A 21,073-nucleotide genomic window follows, 5' to 3' on the forward strand; every position below is an offset into this window, starting at 1 on the left:
TCTCTGTTTTAGTTGAAGGTCGTGTGTGTTTAACCACTGTGAAAGTCAGAGATCTGCCCAGGTTTTGCAGCTGTCTAATCATTAGTGAACAGAGGCAGGACATAAATGTGCTGTAAGTGGTGTAAGAATAGCTGAATTTTGTGCAATATTGCTAATATAAGACCGTTATTGAGAATTATTGATAACTTCAAAGTAATATTTAGAATTGCTTTTTACAAATTAAAAATGTCATCAGACAAAAAGAACTTTCTCAGAAAGTTTTTTTGTTTTTAAACAAAGGAGGTATACACCGCAAATTCCCGAAGTGACTCAGGAAGGGAAGGGATATACTCGCCACTTCCAACATTCAAATTGTGAAAGGTATCCACGGATTACCGGTAGCTGTCAATGAATGAATGAATGTATCTGTCAAAAAATGATACCCTCTGTACAGGAAAGGCGATATGGAAACGCACTGACTCCAGCAATCTTCTATGTCTATCGAAGTCAGCACAAAAACATGAGCGTTCCCAATGTCACTTGCAAGCCACTGAAACAAAACTTTTGGACAAACCCGAATTGATGTTCAACTGGATGAGCAGAAGCGTAGGGATACAGTACCTCACAATGAGCACTGATGAAGGCACTAATTCCTCAATAGAGGTAATCATGTGGAATGCTGACTATGACAGCATGTTAAGCAATCGTTTGTCAATCGCCACGTATTCTCGGGTACCTCTAACAAGATTCACAATGAATAAAAGCAGAACTGCAGGAAGCCAAGTGCGTAGCTGTAATGGTAGATTTAACATCTGACGATGGAAACGGCTCAGCTGTCTTGTGTTTTCAGGTATGTGACTGAGAGTGGTGCAAAAGAACGGTTGTTCTGTGAAAATGTGTGACATTTACTAAAATAAAAATGCTTTTATAAAGACCAAATTCCCACTGGGTTTATTTTTTTGTTTTATAAGATTCTATTGATTTTTAGTATTACTATGCAGGACATCCACTATAAGATTGTTACCTTTATTAAAAATGTGCATGGATTAATCTACCGATTTTTAATCAACATATGCCCATAAATTAACAGATTCATTTTTTTTATAGAGCGCCAGCCCTAGTTTCTACTATTAGAAGTTAGCAGCATGGTCATTAGTAGGGGTGTTTAATGTACGCACCCACCATGTATCATGAAAGCCACACTATTTACACTAGGTCTCTGTGGCAAACCCTGCATTGCCCAAAATCTTCTGCATACACTGTTGTCAAAAGTAAGTTTAAATTTAAAATAAATAATAGTAAGCAGAGCTCAAAACCTTGCAGTTTTGTATTTCATGAAAAAAAAAAAACCTTGTCAGTACAAGACAGGTTCATTATTTAGCTAACATAAATACCTAAGATATTTTCAACATAATGCCATTTTGTTGTGGGATTTAAATTGCATTTAATTAGAGATTGCAATCAGTACTGATTAATTTAAAAGGGCAGGTACTGTCAATGCAGATGCAGGGTTAGAATATTTGGTTTAGCCAGTGCTGTTCAAGCTGTTTTTTGACGGCAAAAAAAAAACCCAAAACAAGGTGGAGATGAGAATTCATTTTCTTGTAAATCTCAGTGTTACAGTATTGGAGATGACTGTTTTGCTGGGACAGCTAGGGCCTGAGACAGAGATGCATATATTGCATCAAAGGGACCCTATTCCCAGCCAGTTTACTTTATACTACTAACTTGAAAAATGTAATAATAAATGATGCCATCGTTTTAACTATATGAATTAATGGAACAAAGATAAAACAGTCAAGCATTTGAATTGTTTAATGCTACACTGTAGTAGCATACAGTAATACCTGCAGGGATCTGTTTAAGAAGTATTACTACAGTATTTATATACTATTCAACGACAGACTACAGTTGTCTACATTTTTAAATAAGGTTTAGTTTTGTGCTATGCTGTGGTCGGTTGCAACATTACTTTTAATTAACTTTTTGGAAAGATGACAGAATAAACATTTCGGCTAATGGGGTAGTTTTCTGTGATAGCCGCGGTTTAACAAAGATTGTCATACCTTTAACATTTCTATACTGTTACACCTCTGGAAGGAAGCTAGTGTCCTGTGCAGGTAAACAAACTGGACTGTGAAAACATTCTTGCACAGGAGGGTGTACAGTACACAAGGCTAAACCCCCATGTGAATGAGACACACAGTGATTAAGGTGCAGTAGCCTGAAATAAAACATTTTTTTCTGATGTGTGCCCTTTCCAGAAATAAACCTAAAGCCATCAATACAGGAAAACTGTTACCTCAGCACATAACTCTTACAATACAACATATTGGAGTCTTGAAATATGAGCCGTGTTTGCTTTGCGCCGGTAGACTTCGTGGCACGCATCTCTTGTTACTTTTTAAAAAGGACTAGTAAAAGAAACAGGCTGATGATAACGAGGTACAATGTTCATAATCGTTGTTTTATTTACCCCCAGTGTGCGTTTAATATAAGATGTGATTGAACATTGGGAGGGTTGTTCACTGCTGATGAAGCTTGAGAGATTTGGTCATAAGGAAGTGTAGAATTACTTTCTTTAATGTTCAAACCTTAAGAATAAACCTGATTTATTTAAACCTGCCCTGAAAGGGATCCCGGAGTGGCTCACCTGGTAAAGGCACGGCAGTGTGGTGTGCAGGGTGAGCCATGCAGTCGAGGGAATGGATTTTCTTTTGTCTTAAAGCAGTGAGCTTGTGCAGCCACATGCAGGGCTGTCATTTGTCAAGTTGTTAATGTTAAAAAACTAGTAACAAGCCACTCAGAAGGTTTACTTGAATACTGAAATGTGTTTTGTAACACTAACCGCTTGATTTGCAAAAATCGAGAGCATTAAATACACTAACATAATGTACAAAGGTCTTTATAAATCTATCACAAAGTAGAACACTACCCCATCTTTATCCAACCCACGTTGACAGCCTATTTATAATTACAATGATGGCTTCAGCCAGAATGTAGGAAGGCCATTCATTAGTATCATGTGTTTGGAGCTTTGCCATTGGCTTGTAGTGTTATAGTACATTGAAGTGTCCTTAAATTTTTTTTTTTTTTTTTTTCTTCCAGACTGTTGGACATCCTGCATGGTTAACATTAGAAACAGTTATATAATCTTAACACATAATGGCATTGTATTTGTCTAAACTATAGTACTAGTTTCTTTTAGAACTGGATTAAAAGAACCAAAGTCAAGTGCATAAGCTTGTTAAACATTGAAGCACACTTAAGATCAAACCATGTATACGGAGCATACTTGTTTCTACATCCATTCAATTATCTTTGTTAGCTTTCAAATCTCAGGCTTGCAGACTTCAGATGGTATTGTAGGCAGTCCTAATTTGGTGTTGAAACTATTGCAGTTTGTTAAAGTTGTGAATGCTTACAGCTCTGAGGCAGTCGTGTAGAAACATGGTGATTCTCATATTCTGTCATAACTTCAGATTTTTTAGGATATAGGGAGCATCCTAAATACTGCACCATACTGTTTAGGAGCCAGCTTGGCAAAGTGTTTACTTGTTTAATTGCAAGCCCTCTTAGCCTTTACGATAGCAAATGAGATTTTCCGTGCTGGCACTTTTAGTAGTGTGCTGTTAATGTGGACAGGCTCCAGTTCAGGCATCTCCTGTTTAACGCAGATAGGTACCAATTCCAGAATCTCCTCCTGTTTAATGTAAACAGACTCCATGTTTGTTCCTTGGCTTTCACCAAGATAAGCAGTCCTCCTATCTGCTCTCCCTCGGTGTCTGAGCTAGCATGTATGCCTGCTAATTGAGACGTACATATAGGCTACAGTGGCCCTTGGTTTTAATATCCTTTTCAGGGTAGCTGGGATATGTAATTATTCCAATATGTTCAAAGGTCATATCTTCACAGCCACAGGGTATTTGCTCAAAGAACATGCTGTAAATATGTCACAATGATCTACTTTTATTAGGGTACCGGCTGTGCTACTGAAGGCTGTATCTTGTGCTTGTCCAATTTTGATACAACTGTGCATACTGTATACAACTATACAGTTTTCTAAAACAGGTGATGAAGACACAGCCCTAGTGTTTCTGACTCTCTTAAAGTGTCCCATCGGTCATTTTTTCAGAACAAGGTTATAGTCTTTGCTGCCAAGAGGTGTTTGTTTGAATTGCAAGCCCCATTACGTTCAGCTGGAAAAAGCAGAGGAAGTACAGATTTGTTTGCTTCCTGCAGTGTGGATGCCATTGTGCTTGAACCGTAGAGTACAACCCTAAGTAAGGTTCTGCTGTAACCTGCCTGATTCCAGGAGACTGGAGACAAATGATTCGGTAAACAGCTGAAACATTCTCTGGGGGGGGTTCTATATTTCGCTTCAGAGTTTGTTTAGGGCATATGCAGTAAACACATCAGCCTATAATATGGTTTTTGTGAAATGCTAGCAGTGGAACAAAATCAGCATTTGATTGTTAAGCTTTAAAGGTGCCTGAAGATTTATAACCTGCTACTGCTGCAAATAGGAATAACAGAAGCATGCTTTTTGGGCTCATCCATAACTGTAAAAACCTCAATGGTAGAATATGTACCTGTAGCAATACTAAAACTTATTTCACTTATGTTGACTATAGGTTTTTCTCAGTGTCGGAGTGAAATGCAATGCAAGCACATTTCATGGCTAAGGTGCTTTCTCAGGCATCTCTGTGGTATTTATTTCTTTAAATCAGCTGAAAACTGTGGTGAAAAGTGTCCTTAAGTACTGTCTTATTGGCTGTTTGGTACTAATTACTGTACACTTCCCATGGCTGGGTGTGTATCCATAGCTGTTTATAATAGCTACTGTTTCTGAGTCATCTTAATTGGAATCATCAGGAGCAGAAATATATAGCTCACCCAACAGCAATGCTGCATTTAGCAGTAAATCTTTAACAGGCTTTAGTATGCAATAAACATATTTTGAATAATTGGAGTAATATTCACTGATCTGTTAAATGCTTTTCATGTTTAAATAAAATGCTTAAGTTTGGTGATATAAACTGCTTAAAGTGCATTTTCCATTTTTATGTCAAATATATATGGGAAAATTGCTAAATACACCATGTATATAATATAGCCTACAGGTCATAGCTGAACACAGTACAGTATGCCTGCAGTGGTGGACTGACTGCCAGTTGAATTTGAGTGCCAGATTAATGTGGACTCGGAGATTAGAGGTATAGAAGGACATGTTATAGGAAAATAAATACTGTACAGTACTGTAGCGTGCATGCAGCAAGACGACCTGTGCTTAGTTATATTTGTAGAAGCTGCCTATGCATGTCACCCAAAACAAGAACAGGCTTTATTAAATTCCTATTGCAGTGGGAGACATACTATGGTGCCAGTGTTACTTTTAAATTGTGTTTGGATAGTGGTAGAGGTAGAGCACTGATTGTTAGGACAGCTGGAGTTGTACATCACAGTAGGCTATAACTTGGGAGGGGGGGGAGGTGGAGTCTGGATTATAATTATTTTATGCTGTAATTTGGTAAACTGGCATCTCTCTTTAGGGTTTTACCAGATAGTCAATATCATTCTCATGTGATTTATTAAGTTATTAGTTATATTTAGGAGAATTTAATTAAAAGCCTAAACTTATGGTATAAATTGGTTACTGCATTGCAATAAAAGTGCCAATTGTACTCAACTGTTGAGAAAAACATACGTTCAGTATAGTAGTTTCGCAGTCCAATAACCTCTATTCATTTAAAGCCAACCACTGTAAATGTAACTGTTTCTACACCAAGTAACTTTGCAGAAAACCTAGGAAATCCAATCCATAATTGTGGTCTGCTGTTTTGAGTGTAGTTTCCTACACTACTAGTAATCAATATGCAGTTTTCTGGCATTTTTCTTTTTTTTTTTTTTTTTTTTTGTCAAGTCGTTGCCAATTATTTTTTATTTTCTACTAATTTGAAATGGCCAATTATTATTTAGGCTCAGCTCGCCGCTACCACCCCTGAGCTGACTCGGGAGCGGCGAAGACGAACACACGCTGTCCTCCAAAGCGTGTGCTGTCAGCCTACCGCTTCTTTTCACACTATGGATTCACCATGGGTGAACTACAGGGGTCACTAGTGTGCAGTGAGCTGAGGACACCCTGACCGACCATCACTGGAGCCTCGGAAAGGCAGCTGTTTAAAATTTGTATTATTTCAGTTTGTTGTACACAAGCTGGAACCTAAAGACACCCTTGGATTTTTTTTGAGTTGATTTTTTTTCTGAATCCACCATTACGGTAGATAGCATTTTGATAATCTAAATTATTTTCTGAAGCCAATGAGGTGGTGTTTTTCCTCCAAGATGCAAATGTGTCTTCTGGACATGTGAGTTTAAATAATGATGTTAAAGCATGAGGTGATACTGTGTCAGCCTGTCCTTGTGTAGCAGAGCTTGTGTGTGTTTACAATCACGCTTTTTAGCTGCAAACCATGCCCGAGAACAATGCACTGAGAAAATTTGATTTTACTGTACAGCATGTTCAAAGGTCCTTCTGATAGATAAAATGCTGGCACTGGAAATTGCGCCATTCTTGTTAGCTCATGTGTTGTCTTCTCTCAGTTATTCGATGATTCAGTGAACTGTTATTCCCATTTCTCAAAACTGACCATTCTGTGAACTTTGTTGGTCTAAAGGTTGCAATTGTAATATTGCTTGCATCACAGAACCCCAGGTATCCTTTGAACGGAATACAAAAAACAGTTGACTTGTTAAGTTATGACAGAACAGATCTGTTTTCTTTTTCTAGGATGTTTTTAACCTTTTGTTCCACTTTTGGAATGATTTTCTCTGTTAAAAGTGCATGTGCAGTGCAAAGTAAAACCAAGAGAAAGTATCCCCATGGTGGTACTAATGGCATTGAGGGCTTTACCTAGCGGGCTGTAAAATCGTTTTTTCAGTGTTGGATTTATTTCACAAAATCAGATGTGTATTAATAGGCGGTCCATTTCTTAAACACTTAATTTGAAGCAAAATTGTAACAGTATACTGTAATAATGTACTAGCAAGAATTAACTAAGTTACATTAAGGAAAAGCTCATTTTATTGTTCAGTGTAACTTTTGCCACTTTTAACATTGGTTTTATTCCTTTTAGAAAAATGTATTTGCTTCATTGCAGAAAGTCCAGACTTGATTTATTCAGAACATTTAATACAAATATAGAATATAATTCTTCATGTTGTGGTAATGCTTTTTTCAGTTTTCAATTGCATGTATAATGCAAACAAGAATGTGCAGGCCTTCTCATTTAAGTTGGGGATGTTGAAATGCATGAGTCTAGAAGGGCACAAATAAGTCTCTGCATCATCCAAAGATTTTTTTTTTTTTATGTGTTGCATGTTAAAGTGAGCTGCTGTATATGTTGGACAGTCAGTGCCCAAAGAGAAGCAGGATAAGAAATTCCAGTTAGATTGCAGATATTGTTTTGTAACCTTTGCAACTTTATTTTTCCATTTTTGTTTTTCTCTCTTGAAGGAAATGACCTAGAGGCCTTACAAATACATGTGTGCTTTCTTACTTCAGACAACAATTGGGGTGAAACTCAATCTGGAAGTGCCACTTGTTTCCGCTAGAACATTATTACTACCTCAGCAAGGAGAACGAAAGAAGGGGGGAGGCCTGCAAAAACAAAGTCCCATCAGTTTTTAATAACTTGGTCTTGCACACTCCTTCGAAGTCAAGACAAAGTAACGGAGAGCTTTTGCTGCAGTATGTGAAAAGGAGCATTGATGGACTGGATCTGTCAAAGTATTTAACCCTACAATCTCTCCGTGATTCCAAACGCAGAAAGAGAGCTTGGTGACTTTCTCCAGGGGAGAGCCTCAACACTGTAAGACTATTAAGGATTTTTGTTTTTGTTTTTGTGTTTTATTTTATATCCTCACTGTTGATCAGTGTTGTCTATAACTTTTTATGCCTTGAGTTTTTAATTATTCGTATTTTTACAAAGGTCATATATTTGAGAAAGCTGAAAATTAAAAGGAACTGATGGTTACTGAAAAAGAAAAACATTTGAAGTTTTGTGTGGTTTTTTTTTTTTTTTACTTTAACAGGGATCTTGAAATCTGATTAGTCACTCACTAATGACCTTCTATTTGCTTTAAAATAGAAGCGAGAGGAAGTACTTTTCAGCTACTTATTCTTGGGCATACTTGGACTGTTATAGTAGTTGCGATCTGCAGCAGGGCTGCAGAGAAAATAACACACGATCAGCAAAGCAGCTGCCTTTTTCTCTCTGCACACACACAGTACAAAGACGGCTGCCTTCGGAAATGCCTCTTTGTGAAATTGCGCACCCAGTCTACAGCTATCTTCTTTTTACTTAACTGAACCTTCGCAGAAGAATTACCCTTGAGGCTGTGATCTCAAAACCCACAGAGAATCAGAGCCAGCTCAACACCTATGTATTGCTGCAGCGCGCAGGAAAGTAAAATGGACTACAAGCGGCGCTTTTTGCTTGGCGGGTCTAAGCAGAAAGTGCAACAGCACCAGCAGTATCAGATGCCAGAGTTGAGCAGAACCCTGAGCGCCCCATTGGGCTCGACCTCCTCCTCTCCATCCTCCTTGGCCTCCGCAGCTGCTGCTGGGGGCAACTGCGGCCACCCGGTCCCTCACACCACCCCCATTGCCGACATCCAGCAGGGAATTTCCAAGTATCTGGACGCTCTCAACGTGTTTTGCCGGGCAAGCACTTTCCTCACAGACCTCTTCAGCGGTGTTTTCAGGAACTCGCACTATTCCAAAGCAGCTATGCAACTGAAAGACGTGCAGGAACATGTCACAGAAGCAGCCGGCCGGCTCACGGCAGCAATAAAGCCTGAGATAGCCAAGATGCTGATGGAGTTAAGTGCGGGAGCCGCCAACTTCAAAGATCAAAACGAGTTCAGCCTGCAAGACATTGAGGTAAGCAGTGAAGTATGTTTGTATGGATGAGCGGGTTTAGTTATTTTATGGTTTTTATGTACTGTCTCTTACTATATGCATGTACAGGTGTGGCTGATGTGATCATTCACTATGGAGATTATTACCACATCTGTTAAGTGTGGCACTGTGCTTCCCTCACATGCAGAGTAAGAATAGACTGTTTTTACAGACACAGATACACATTCGCACATTATTCCCCTGAATACACCTGCAGGCTTAGCTTGAGTTACAACTTTTTGTTTGTGTGGTCCAGTTTAATGAAAGATGATGTAAGAACTACATAAAGATTTGTAAAAAACCACAGTAGGTCTAAAATAGAATGAGTTTAAAAAAAAAAAAAACACAAAAGAGCTTTGTCTTTCGTGCATGTCGACCTCATATGGGGACAGATTTTTAAAAAATGAATAAAGAATTTCTACTCTTTATATGGGGGAACATATGGAAGACAAAAGTGCGTTATAGAAAAGAAACAAACACATTTTCAATGAAAAATATATTTGTGTCCAAAACTACTTATATAAATGGAATAAAACATTCATATCTAGTGTAAAAAATACTTTGTAGAACAGTAATCATGTTGTTAAACACATTGTTTATTTAATTTGATAGGGTTTGCCTGTAAGCTTGCATTGCAGCAGCACTAACTGCAGCGAACTTAGAAAAACAAACTTAATTTAACATTCACCGTTCCATGCAGGTTATTGGTCACAGTAACATTTTTATTATTATTATTATTATTATTATTATTATTATTATTATTATTATTATTATTATTAATAATATGAACTTACGATTGTAAAATGACTTCAGAGATTAGATGTGCCTCAATGATGCATCAACAGTCGCTTGCACAGTTTGCATTCAACTTTTTTTTTTGGTCGCCTGGGCTTTTAACAAAAAAAAAAATCAAACAGCAGAGGGGTTTTGAGGCATTTCTTTCAATACAGCTTACGTAATTGCTTTGCTGTCGTGATGGTGAAGGAAGAAATTTACCTCAGGTTAACACGGGATGGAGGGGGGAGGGACAGATGGTGCTCAGTTTTTTCGAAATTACAATTGTTGGTGTTGGCGTATATTTTGTACGTTTCAAACATATTCTACCATAGCACTTCTCTTACACTGTTTTATACACTAGATATTCGTTAAGTATTTTACTGAAGCACTACAACCGCTATAGGTACCCCCGAGTGCTTTGGATAATATAACAAAAATAACAACTTTTGTTTAGGTAATATGCATTGTACAAATTAATAACATCGAACTGTGCATGTGAGTAACATTTAATGTGTGATTCATGGTATTCACACATTGTCAAACAATTTCTGTTAACAGAAGAAAAAAATTATATACAGTGCGTGAATGGCGTCTGACGAACCTTTGAAAGTTTAAACAATCTTCGAATTCCTGGCTAGCGAACGAACATTCGAACCATCTAATACAGCCCTAAAGATTTGTGAAAGAAGAAAACTTGTTACCAGTTTTATATTTTAGCATAAATTTAATTCTGGCCCAAAATGTCAAGCTGTTCTATAAAACACTGAGTAAGATTTGTTTATAAAGATAGTTTGTGGTTCCCAGTATCGTTCCCAATAACATCTGTAGGAATTGTCATTGGTTGCACTAAGCAGTCCTGTTGCTGAACTAAATCAGGTATGTCATTATTGGTTGTCTGGTTACCTTTAACAAGAATATTGGCTCGATTTCTAAAAATTCCTTGGCTTGTAGGAAGGCTTCAGCAGTAGTTTTCTGGATGGTGTGTGAAAATCAGTGTAGACTTGTGAATAAAAAAGAGAGACTGAAATGATCTTGCTTGAAAACTCTAGCAGTCAAAAGTAACAGTTTAAACAGTTCTGTATTTCTGTACTGTCCGATGATCCACTGTTAATGAAAACTACTTGTGAATCTGGGCTTTACTCTAGACTGTTCATTTTTTTTAAAATCTGAAATGCCTGTTCATTTAGTCAAAATGCTTCTTTTAAGCAGCCACTGTCAATTGTAACTAATTCTATGTGGTCACATTTATGGTCACAGCATGTGAAAAGTTTTTGCAAAATATGTCCGTGCAAAGTTTCGTCAAGTTCAGGCAAGCAAAATTAAGACTTTTGTAATGCTTATACCACATTTTATAACGACTAGATTTTGTGAGTGGTTCTCAAGATATCACTAAAGAAGTAACGACCAGCTAGATTCCAGGCTTGCTGTACAGGAACACAGACCAGAGAGAGACTTGTACTGGCCTGCACTAAAAACTTGAATCTGAATTAGACACTTTGAAAGAACATACTAAATTGAGTGTCCCATGCAAAAAAAACATGAAGTACTGAGAAAAGTGTTGGGCCTAACAAAGTAGTGTATAGTACATGGTCGTTTCCTGTCATCATGGCCCAATTGCAAATTAACTAAATTTTGAGATTTTCAAATCACGAAATAACAATGGGTTGCTGTACGCATAGTGTCTGCTGTTTTTGATCTACTAGCAGGGTTAAACTTCCATAACTCTCAAATAACTATTAATGAACTGGCTGTAATAAGGATGGATCTGCTAGTGATAACTGTCGTTCTATTGTTGAAACAGAAATTGTAGCCACCCGTATATGTTTTATAAGCTAAACTGTATTTGTGTGGTACATTTTCTAGTTTTAATGGCCCTAGTTAAAAACACATACTACAGCCTCTCTGCTGCCATTCCATTCACAACATGAGAGGAAATGTGAGAGCAAAATGTGGTGCTTTTTCATTTGTTTGGTGTGCAAGGTAATCATTATTGAAAGAACCATGAATTCTCCTCTGTATGAGAGAATTCTACAGGACAGTGTCAGGCCATCTGTCATTGAGCTGAAGCTGAAGCACAGCTGGGTCATGCAGCAAGACAATGATCCTAAACACACAAGCAAGTCCACATCAGAATGGTTGAAGAACAAGAAATTTAAAGTTTTGGAATGGCCTAGTCAAAGTCCAGACCTAAACCCCATTGAGATGTTGTGGCAGGACCTGAAACGAGCAGTCTATGCTTAAACCCACACATGTCACTGCGTTGAAGCAGTTCCACGTGAAGGAGTGGGCCAAAATTCCTCCACGGCACTGTGGGAGACTACTCAATAACTACAGGAAGCGTTTGGTTGCAGTTGTCGCTGCTAAAGGTTGTGTAACCAGTTATTGCGTCTAAAGGGGTGATTTACTTTTTCACACGGGGGAATTGGGTGTTGCATAACTTTCTTTAATAATAAATAAAATAAATAAGTATTAATTTGGTGTTATTTGTTCATTCAGGTTCCCTTTTATCTAATATTAGATTTTAATTGAACATCTGATAACATTCAGTGTCAAAAATATGCAAAAATGCAGAAAATCAGAGGGGATAATCAGGGGGCAAATATTTTTTTCATGGTACTATAATATATATGCGCTCAAACACTCCAGGGGTGGGGGGTGGGAAACCAACAGGGATCGATACCCAGACACCAAGGATATCCAGAGTGAATAAAAAGCAGGGCTGATCGCTGTTCTCTGGGATCGGTAGCCCTCCCACCTCTTCCCTGGATTGCTCAGCGTAAAAGAGTTTCTGGCTTTAGGCCTGTGAGATCGGAGAACGCTCACACACCCTCAGAACGCCTGTGCTGTGTGGGGAGAAAAAAACATAAGTGGACATTCCAAATTGGAACAGCAAATAAAAATAATAATTGGCCACTCTAAATTAAAAAAATAAAAAAGTGATCTTTATCACTTTATCAATACTGATAACTGCATCTACAAGTTTCAAAAGTATTCATGTAGCAGGAGGCGTGCATTTTGGAAGTTGTGGTTCCTTATCAGACACTTGCACACATGGTAGTGTATTGATAGAACGGTAGTGCATTAGCAGGTAGGAAAATATGTAATATTTGTGAGAAACAAACCTCTGTTTAATAATGTCATTGAGTCAGTATGCGATTGCAGTGCAATACAAAAACAAAGTGGGGAAAAAAAAGTAGGACTTGCCAGATGCCGAATGTAAGTTTATAGTTGTTATAGATTTTCTAAACTGTAGTAGTAAACAGAATAGTAGTAAGTCTTTTAAAAGTGGAAGCCTTACGAACATTAGTCAGACAATACTCTACAGTATTTGTACAAATGCATTTAAACAGTTACTATCTTTTTACATGTTTGTTAATTTGCTGTATGTTTGTTCAGAAACAAAGCGTAAACTTGGTCACTTTGAATTTTCTAGTTTTTTTTTTTTTTTTTTTTTTTTTACTATGCAATATGAAAGTCCAACATGGTGCATTGAATCAAAGAATGGCTTGTTGGCAAATTGCTGTGCTTCAGATGTCAAATGTGCTTGAAAATGTCATAGTTTGTTAGGACATCTTTTACAAAGTAAACCACTGCAAAAAGAATGCAGTGAAGCAAAGAATAAATTTAGCTAAGCCATATGGATCTAAAAAGCAGGCTGCTTTTATTGTGGAACAAGAGAACTGATTAGGTTTCTGTAAGGTTCTGTTTTATAGCATATTTTTTGCAAATAGTAAATAGCTGACAAGAGGTCCTTATGTTGACCTTATCAATACTGACAAGGTACCTTTAGACGGAAACTACTGGCATCCTTTCACTGTCATAAACATTGTTTGAATGATCGAAGTGTTTGACAGCAAAAAGATTTTACAGATGAACAGTCCAGTTTCAAAGAGATCAGTGCTACAGTATTGGTCTTTGCTGGCAGATGTCAGAACGCTTTAGGCTTTCAGGGACCCTGTTCATTAAAGATTTTAATTGTAGTCCCCCCCCCCCCCCCCCCCCAAAAGAATTTTTTTGAGTTACATAAATGTGATTGTTTTTATTAGACTGCTGGTTTATTTAACAAGTCTAGAGATGTTTAATGAATATGTCATTTTTAATGAATATTTCAACAACTTAACTAGTAATGATTGAAACCTTTGTTTGGAACAATTCCATGGTAACTGACAGGACTGACAGTTAGGCAGAATGTGTGTGAAAGAAGATTGTGGCAGGGGAATTTGAGTAAATGACAACACAAGGTGTTTGAATATTGAAGGCTGTCGGAGCAGTTGTGATGGGAGTGTAAAACTGTGCAGGTTTTCAAAGGAATTTTGTCTGACTAGCAAACCATTTGTGGAACATATGTATTCACTCTTGGCGTCTTATTGGTAGCATTTAATTTCAGATGGCAGCAGCACAAGCCAGCTTTGTAAACAGCTGACATTTTAAGGTAGTGCAGAACACAGCATATGTTGTCCATTCTTAATTAACTCTTCAACAACTGTGGCTACATGGCTCAGTTAAGATATATGGGGGTGGGGGTATACGAGACTGTTACCTGGTACAAACACAAGTTAACTGTTAGTGACCTGTCTTGGGTATTGGATAGACCTCCCCATTACTGACATTTGAAAATTATAAATGAGATTTATTATGTACAGTAAAGCCCACTGTTTTGGCAGAGACGTAATCTTGTGAATGGGTAAGCAGAATTCATAAGACTGTACTTTCTTTATTAGGGAAGCTTATAGGAGAGATATGGAGTTAGTGTGAAAACTATTAGTTTGCTTTCATTTCCCCACACTTTTTTATATCCCAAATAAAACATTGGCTGCATTGCAATATGAGGCATTGGCACAGCATGTGTTTGAGTAGCACAATAGTGCAAAAAAAAAAATCCAGTTTAAAATAAAAAAAAGGGAAGCATTTTACAATAAATCTAATGCATTTAATTAAAAAATACATTGAGAATAGAAATGCATTTTATTTTTCCTAAAAACAAATCTGAAATGACTATTGGACTTTTGGGCAAGATGTGGCTCTAGATTATCTACTAATTTAGTAGGTTAAGATGCTGCCGGTTATGAATTAATAAATAAAGCTTATCCAATTCTGATGAAACTTAGTACATTATTTAGCTTAAGATTTTGAGGGCCAATGGCGCGTCCATGTGCATACAATACAAACATACTGACACACCTCGGCTACAGTCATGTTAATCTAACCTTTCATGCTACCAATAGCATAGATTTTGTATTTACAGCTTTGGTGGGGAAAGGGGTATTTGTTATTGACATGCTTGTTACCAAAATAAACCATGTCGAGATTGCCCAGCATTGACACATTGTGCTCCAAATTGTAAAGTCCAGTGGCATGGACGCTGATAAGCTTGTTGGAAATAGTCACAATAATAGAATATCTCAAGATGTCTTTTTTCGTCTCTTTTTCTCCCTTCCTAAGGTGCTGGGCAGGTGTTTTCTGACGGTGATGCAGGTCCACTTTCAGTTCTTGTCCCAGGCCCTGCAGAAGGTGCAGCCTGTGGCTCAGTCCTGCTTCACAGAGGTGCTGGCCCAAGCCCAGGAGAGGAAGAACACCACGCGGAACGACCCCTCCAATACAGAGCTGGAGGAGGCTGTGAGGTCATGGAAAGGTGCTGCAGAGGTATGCCGACCGGCTTCTCTGTTTATATAAGCATTCCTAGGTGGCTGCTTTTACCGGAATATATTTTAGAAGGCTTTAATGTTCACATTCCTGATTTTGTAGATCAGTTACTTGGAAAACTGCATTCGCTCATTATTTTTGTATGAAGCTGTTTTGTTCATCTTGGTCGGCAAAGCTTTATTTTTTCTTGAGAAATCACATATCAGAATGGATTGTATTTTATCCCACTGTCAACATGGTTCATATTTCTGCATGAGTAAATCTTTTCACAAGGAATTTCACTGATGACTCATACAAATATTAGGTCATTGTCTGATTTAACCAACATGTGTCATAGTGATGGATATAATTCAAGTACCCCCCCCCCAACCCTACAACAGCTCAAGTAAAAAGTGAGGAAAGGCAGATCACATACAGTAAGCCAAGTAGCTTGAGATTGTGAACAACAGATACACTGGATTTGAATTAGGCATCTATGCTTTTGAAACTGTTCTTAAACAGCTGCACTTTGAAAATGCTGTGCTGATATAAAAAGTGAGCTAATTCAGAAACATCCCTTATGGGGGCATCTAGCTTGTCCACCTAATGCCTTTTTGTGTTTTTAACTCCTACAGGCTTTGTCTAAACAGTGTTCAAGTTCTGGTGGCTTTTAAAATATATATTTTTTTAACTTCTTGTTTGTTTTAGTGACTTACATTTGAGATGTGCACCCCACCCCGCTAGATTTAAGTTGAAGCTTCTGAAACCTTGTCGTGTGCTGTGTCTGTCTCGCTCCCACTGTGCCAAGTCAAGGCAAACAAGGAGATCCTCGGAACAATAAGAGGGCTGTCATTTTGATACTGTTGCAAATGCTAAATAAGCGTCATGGATTTTAAAGCCATTGTTTAGCACTTTTAAAAGAGCAGATTTAGATCCCCATAGCAAGCTAGAGACATACATTCTTGAAGTCCAAATGTTTTGTTAGAGCTGGCATGATGTGGGGCTTTAATGAAAGCTTTTCTGGGGCTGGGTATCCTGACCGGGTGTGTCATATGGAACAACTTTTACAGCTAGAGAGCTTTGTTGTAGTGACATAGACAATTAGTTCACTGGAAAGGTTCTTCCTGTGGAAACTCAGATATGCAGACGCCATTCTTATATACACACCCATTAATGTATAAACACTAAAGTGTAGATATACAGTGGCTCTCAAAAGTATTCACCCCCGGACTTTTCCACATTTTATTGTGTTACAACATGGAATCAAAATGGATTTAATTAGTATTCACCCTTTGAGTCAATATTTGGTAGAGGCACCTTTGGCAGCAATTACAGCCATGAGTCTATTTGGATGAGTCTGTACCAGCTTTGCACATCTGGACACTGCAATTTTTGCCCATTCTCCTTTGCAAAGTTGCTCAAGCTCTGCCAAGTTGGATGGGGACCTTTTGGTGAACAGCAATTTTCAACTCTTTCCAAATATTCTCAATTGGATTGAGGTCAGGGCTTTGACTGGGCCACTCCAGGACATTGACCTTTTTGTTTTTAAGCCACTCCAGTGTGGCGGCTTTGGTTGTATGTTTGGGGTCATTGTCCTGCTGGAAGATGAATCTTCTCCCAAGTCCCAGGTCTTGCAGACTGCAGCAGGTTTTCCTCCAGGATTTCTCTGTACTTTTCTGCATCCATTTTACCCTCTATCTTCATGAGCTTTCCTGGCCCTGAAGCAGAGAAGCATCCCCATAGCATGACGCTGCCACCACCATGCTTCATGGTAGGGATGGTGTTCTGAGGATGATGTGCAGTGTTAGGCTTGTGCCAAACATAGCGCTTAACGTTGAGGCCAAAAAGCTCTATCTTCGTCTCATCAGACCATAGAATCTTCTTTCGCTTGGTCTCAGAGTCTCCCACTTGCCTTAAAGACTGATTCACAGTTGTGCCATATTCTCTCCATTTGTTAATAATGGACTTTACTGTGTTCCGGGGGATATTCAGTGCTTTGGAAATGTTCTTATCTCCTACCCCTGATTTGGTGCTTTGGAAGAACCTTATTCCAGATTTGCTTTGAATGTTCCTTTGACTTCATGATGTAGTTTTTGTTAGGAAATGTACTAACCATCTGTGGGACCTCCCAGAGACAGGTGTATTTAACCTGAAATCATGTGAAACACCTTAATTGCACACAGGTGGACTCCGTTCAACTAATTATGTGACTTCTAAAGACAATTGGTTGCACCAGAGCTTATTTAGGTGTGTCATAGCAAAGGGGATGAATACTTATGCAATCAACTATTTTCTGTTTTATATTTGTAATTCATTTAGAACAATTTTTGTAGATTTTATTTTTCACTTTGACATTATGGACTTCTTTGTGTTGATCAGTGGCAAAAACTCCTAATTAAATCCATTTTGATTCCATGTTGTAACACAATAAAATGTGGAAAAGTCTAAAGGGAGTGAATACTTTTGAGAGCCACTGTATTTGTTGAACACTGTTCTCAAACATGTGCTTCTTTTCCATCATGGAACACTGTGCTGTACAGTGTGATTCCAGTAGCAGACCATGAGCCTTCCTGGCTTTTTACACATTTATAGACCGAATGCACTAAATAAATAAGTACCATGCTCAACTAGCAAGGTATTGCCTCATTTAATCAGGGTTATATTGCAATTAGAAACTAGTAAACTAGCAGTGACATTTATTGTTATTAAAATCTCTGATTTACAGGTTCATTTATCTATCTGATAGTTCTGCAGTCAACTACTGTGAGTTCCTGCAATGCAGTTCCCTGATTTGTGGATCTGAGGTTTCTAATGGATGGTTGATATTCATTGTTTGATAACTTGGTACCTATTTTATTTAACTAACCAGCGGTGGTATTCTGGTTCACTGCTTTTTCGATCAATTTAACAGTGTTTTATTCCTGTTCTGTGTGGTGTTTGCTGCTCTCAGAGTGCAACTGTCTTTCTCTGTCTCCTAAAGGCTACATCTCGGCTGCGGGAGAGGGGGCGGGACGGCTGCCTGTCTGGGATTGAAGTGCAGCAGCTCTTCTGCTCTCAAAACACAACCATCCCTGAGCACCAGCTGAAGGAACTCAATATGAAGATTGACAATGCTTTACAGGTTAGGAAATACCGATCATCATTAAAAAGGGGAAGCTATGATGCTGTAAACCTACTATTCAAGACCACTTTAACCTCCTAGTAAATTTGTCTGGTTGAAAACGTTACCTATAGCTGCATGGGAAAGTTGTAGGCTTCGTTTTTTAGTCTACAGTGATGCGTATCTCCTTGTTTCTCTATGCAGGCTTACAAAGCAGCCCTGGAGAGTTTGGACCACGGTGAATATGCATTGAAGGCTGGTTTTCACCTGAACGCCAAATCTGTTGAAGTCACTCTGCAGGTATGTTCATATCCAGCTGATTCTGTAAAATGTTTTCATAGAAATCTTGACCAGGACTTCTCTTTCATTACTGCACATTTTAAATACAATATTAAAAGTGCTTTGGTATTGCCCTATCAGGACACAGTTTGTGTGGGTACTGGGGGGCTGTTTACATTGGAGAAGTTTAAACGCCCACTGTGTGTTTATTCTGATTGCGTTGTCCTTGTTTTTTAGGGGTGCTGCGGTGAAGCAGAGGCGCAGCAGGCTGGGCGAATGCAGACTACTTCTCAGCCCATTCAGTCTGAACTCCCCACCATACCTGTGCAGATTGGATCACACTTTCTAAAGGGGGTCTCATTTAACGAATCGGCGGCAGAAAACCTGAAACTGAAAACGGTACCTAGCCTCCTGATATTGATGTGATATAGCCATTTATTGAACTAATAATTTGCTTAATTTTTTTAATTGTTCTCCGCTCCTAAAAAGTTGCAGAGTTCAAGTTACTTATAAAATGTTATAGTTAAGTTGAAATCTGCAACTGTTTACGAGCTCAAAACAAGTAAAAATGTTTAATTTAAGCAAATGTATTAATAATTGAGCTCGGTTGTTAATGAAAACCAGAAGACACATGGGGTCCCCAGGACCAGGGTTGGGAAGCCCTGGTATAGGGTGTTGTGTAAGATATCAGCATGTATTGCGCAGCACCCTATACTATATATATGTATGTGACTCTTACAAGGTAGTAGGAGGCACCAATCTCATTGTGGCGCGTAGTGTCGAGTGTGGTGGGGGGTACCTTCCCTCCCACAGGGATGTTTTTGAAAAAAGGTATTCATTTTTCATGGTTTAAGCACGTGCTTGACTAGTAGTGTGTGACAAAGTACTGCATTAGTGCTATGAAAGCACATTATTTCAGCACTGCTCACAGCAAGGCAAGATCAACAAAAAGAAAAATGTACAAGACTGGCAGAAAATGTGTGTAGTATTGGTGACTGCACCTTTTAATTGTGTACTTAAAATATGGGAAAAAGCATGCTGCAGCTCCCATGCTCAGTGTTAGTCAAGTCCTGATCTGACTGCATGTAATAGACAGCTCTTATGCTTGGTGTTCCCTTTTGCCTTTGATGCCCAAATCTCCTCTGTAGTCAAATCCTTCTTCTGCCACCTCCTGAAACATCTCAAAGGTCCACCCCTACCTTTCCCTCCCAGATGCAGAGATACTCTGTCATGCATTCATCTCCTCTATGGTGGTCTTCCGTCACGTGCCATAAACAGACTGCAGCTGGTTCAAAGTGCCGCACTGGCTACCTGTAAAGTTCAGGATTTCTTTCACAGTTCTCTTGCTTACAAGGCCCTTCATCGCACAGGTCCAGAGTATCTCTCCAACTTGCTGATCCGCTATGTCCCTGCCCGCAAGCTGAGGTCCTCTGACTCAGTCTTGTTTGTTATACCCAAGCAAAAGCACACCACACTCGGAGAGCGCTCCTTTTGCTTCATGGCCCCAACTCTCTGGAACTCCTGTAATCGCTCACTTCAAATCAACTCTCAAGACCCACTTGTTCTCTCTTGCTTTGAATGCTGTCTAAGCCTGGTATCTGTTATTAGCTGTTGTCTAGATTGCTATTTCAGGTTTTATACTCCATCTTACTCGTATGATTCTGCTTGACAGACGCATCCACATTGTTTAGAATTCACATCCTGGCCTTTTATTTAATGTACTATGCCTTGTATTTCACTGTATTATGCATTGTTCCTCACTAGCTTGTAAAGCACTTTGTGATGGTGATCCACTATGAAAGGCACTATATAAAGTAAATATTGATTTATTTTTCAGTAAAAGCAAGTTTTAAATAGGGGGCTCCCTAGCTCATCCAGTAAAGGCACTCCGCCTGGAGTGCAGGGTGCGCCCTATAGCTTGGAGATTGCCAGTATGAATCAACGCCATGCCACTGCCTACCATGGACGGCCAGGCGGGGTAGTGGTTAGGTCGGCTGGGGAGTCATTGGCAACACCTGTGGCTTGGCGGGCACCTGCAGGCCGACCTGTACGCAATTCAGAACTGGGTGGTCCTCCGACGCTTTAAGTTCTGGATATGGCTGGGCAGCGGGCCTGCAGAGCTAAAAAAATCCGAAGTCTGACAACACTTGTTTCAGAGTACGCGAGTGCTCGTATTCGTCTCTACTGAGTTAGTTCAGGGCTTGTAGCAGTGAGCGAGGTTGAATAATAATTGGACATTCCCAAAAAATTGGGAGAAATTGGAAAATAAACACAAATAATTTGTTTAAAAATAAATAAATAAATAAATAAATTGTGTTCGTTCGGCTATTTTTGAATATTAAATACACCACAGC

At 38.8% G+C, this 21,073-nt stretch overlaps 1 protein-coding gene across 3 annotated transcripts in view; it reads left to right on the top strand.

The window, feature by feature from the left end:
* Positions 1-21,073, top strand: part of LOC121325577 (granule associated Rac and RHOG effector protein 1-like) — a 47,342-nt gene that overhangs the window by 9,586 nt on the left and 16,683 nt on the right. For all 3 annotated transcript variants that reach the window (XM_041268303.1, XM_041268306.1, XM_041268305.1), the window contains exons 2-6: positions 7,496-8,923; positions 15,161-15,361; positions 18,321-18,461; positions 18,645-18,740; positions 18,957-19,118. In XM_041268303.1, the coding sequence (XP_041124237.1) occupies positions 8,423-8,923; positions 15,161-15,361; positions 18,321-18,461; positions 18,645-18,740; positions 18,957-19,118 (1,101 nt within the window). In that variant the 5' untranslated portion in view covers positions 7,496-8,422. The remainder of the gene's footprint in view (positions 1-7,495; positions 8,924-15,160; positions 15,362-18,320; positions 18,462-18,644; positions 18,741-18,956; positions 19,119-21,073) is intronic.

This window comes from Polyodon spathula, chromosome 13 (genome assembly GCF_017654505.1).
Source record: "Polyodon spathula isolate WHYD16114869_AA chromosome 13, ASM1765450v1, whole genome shotgun sequence".
NCBI classification, from domain to species: domain Eukaryota; kingdom Metazoa; phylum Chordata; class Actinopteri; order Acipenseriformes; family Polyodontidae; genus Polyodon; species Polyodon spathula.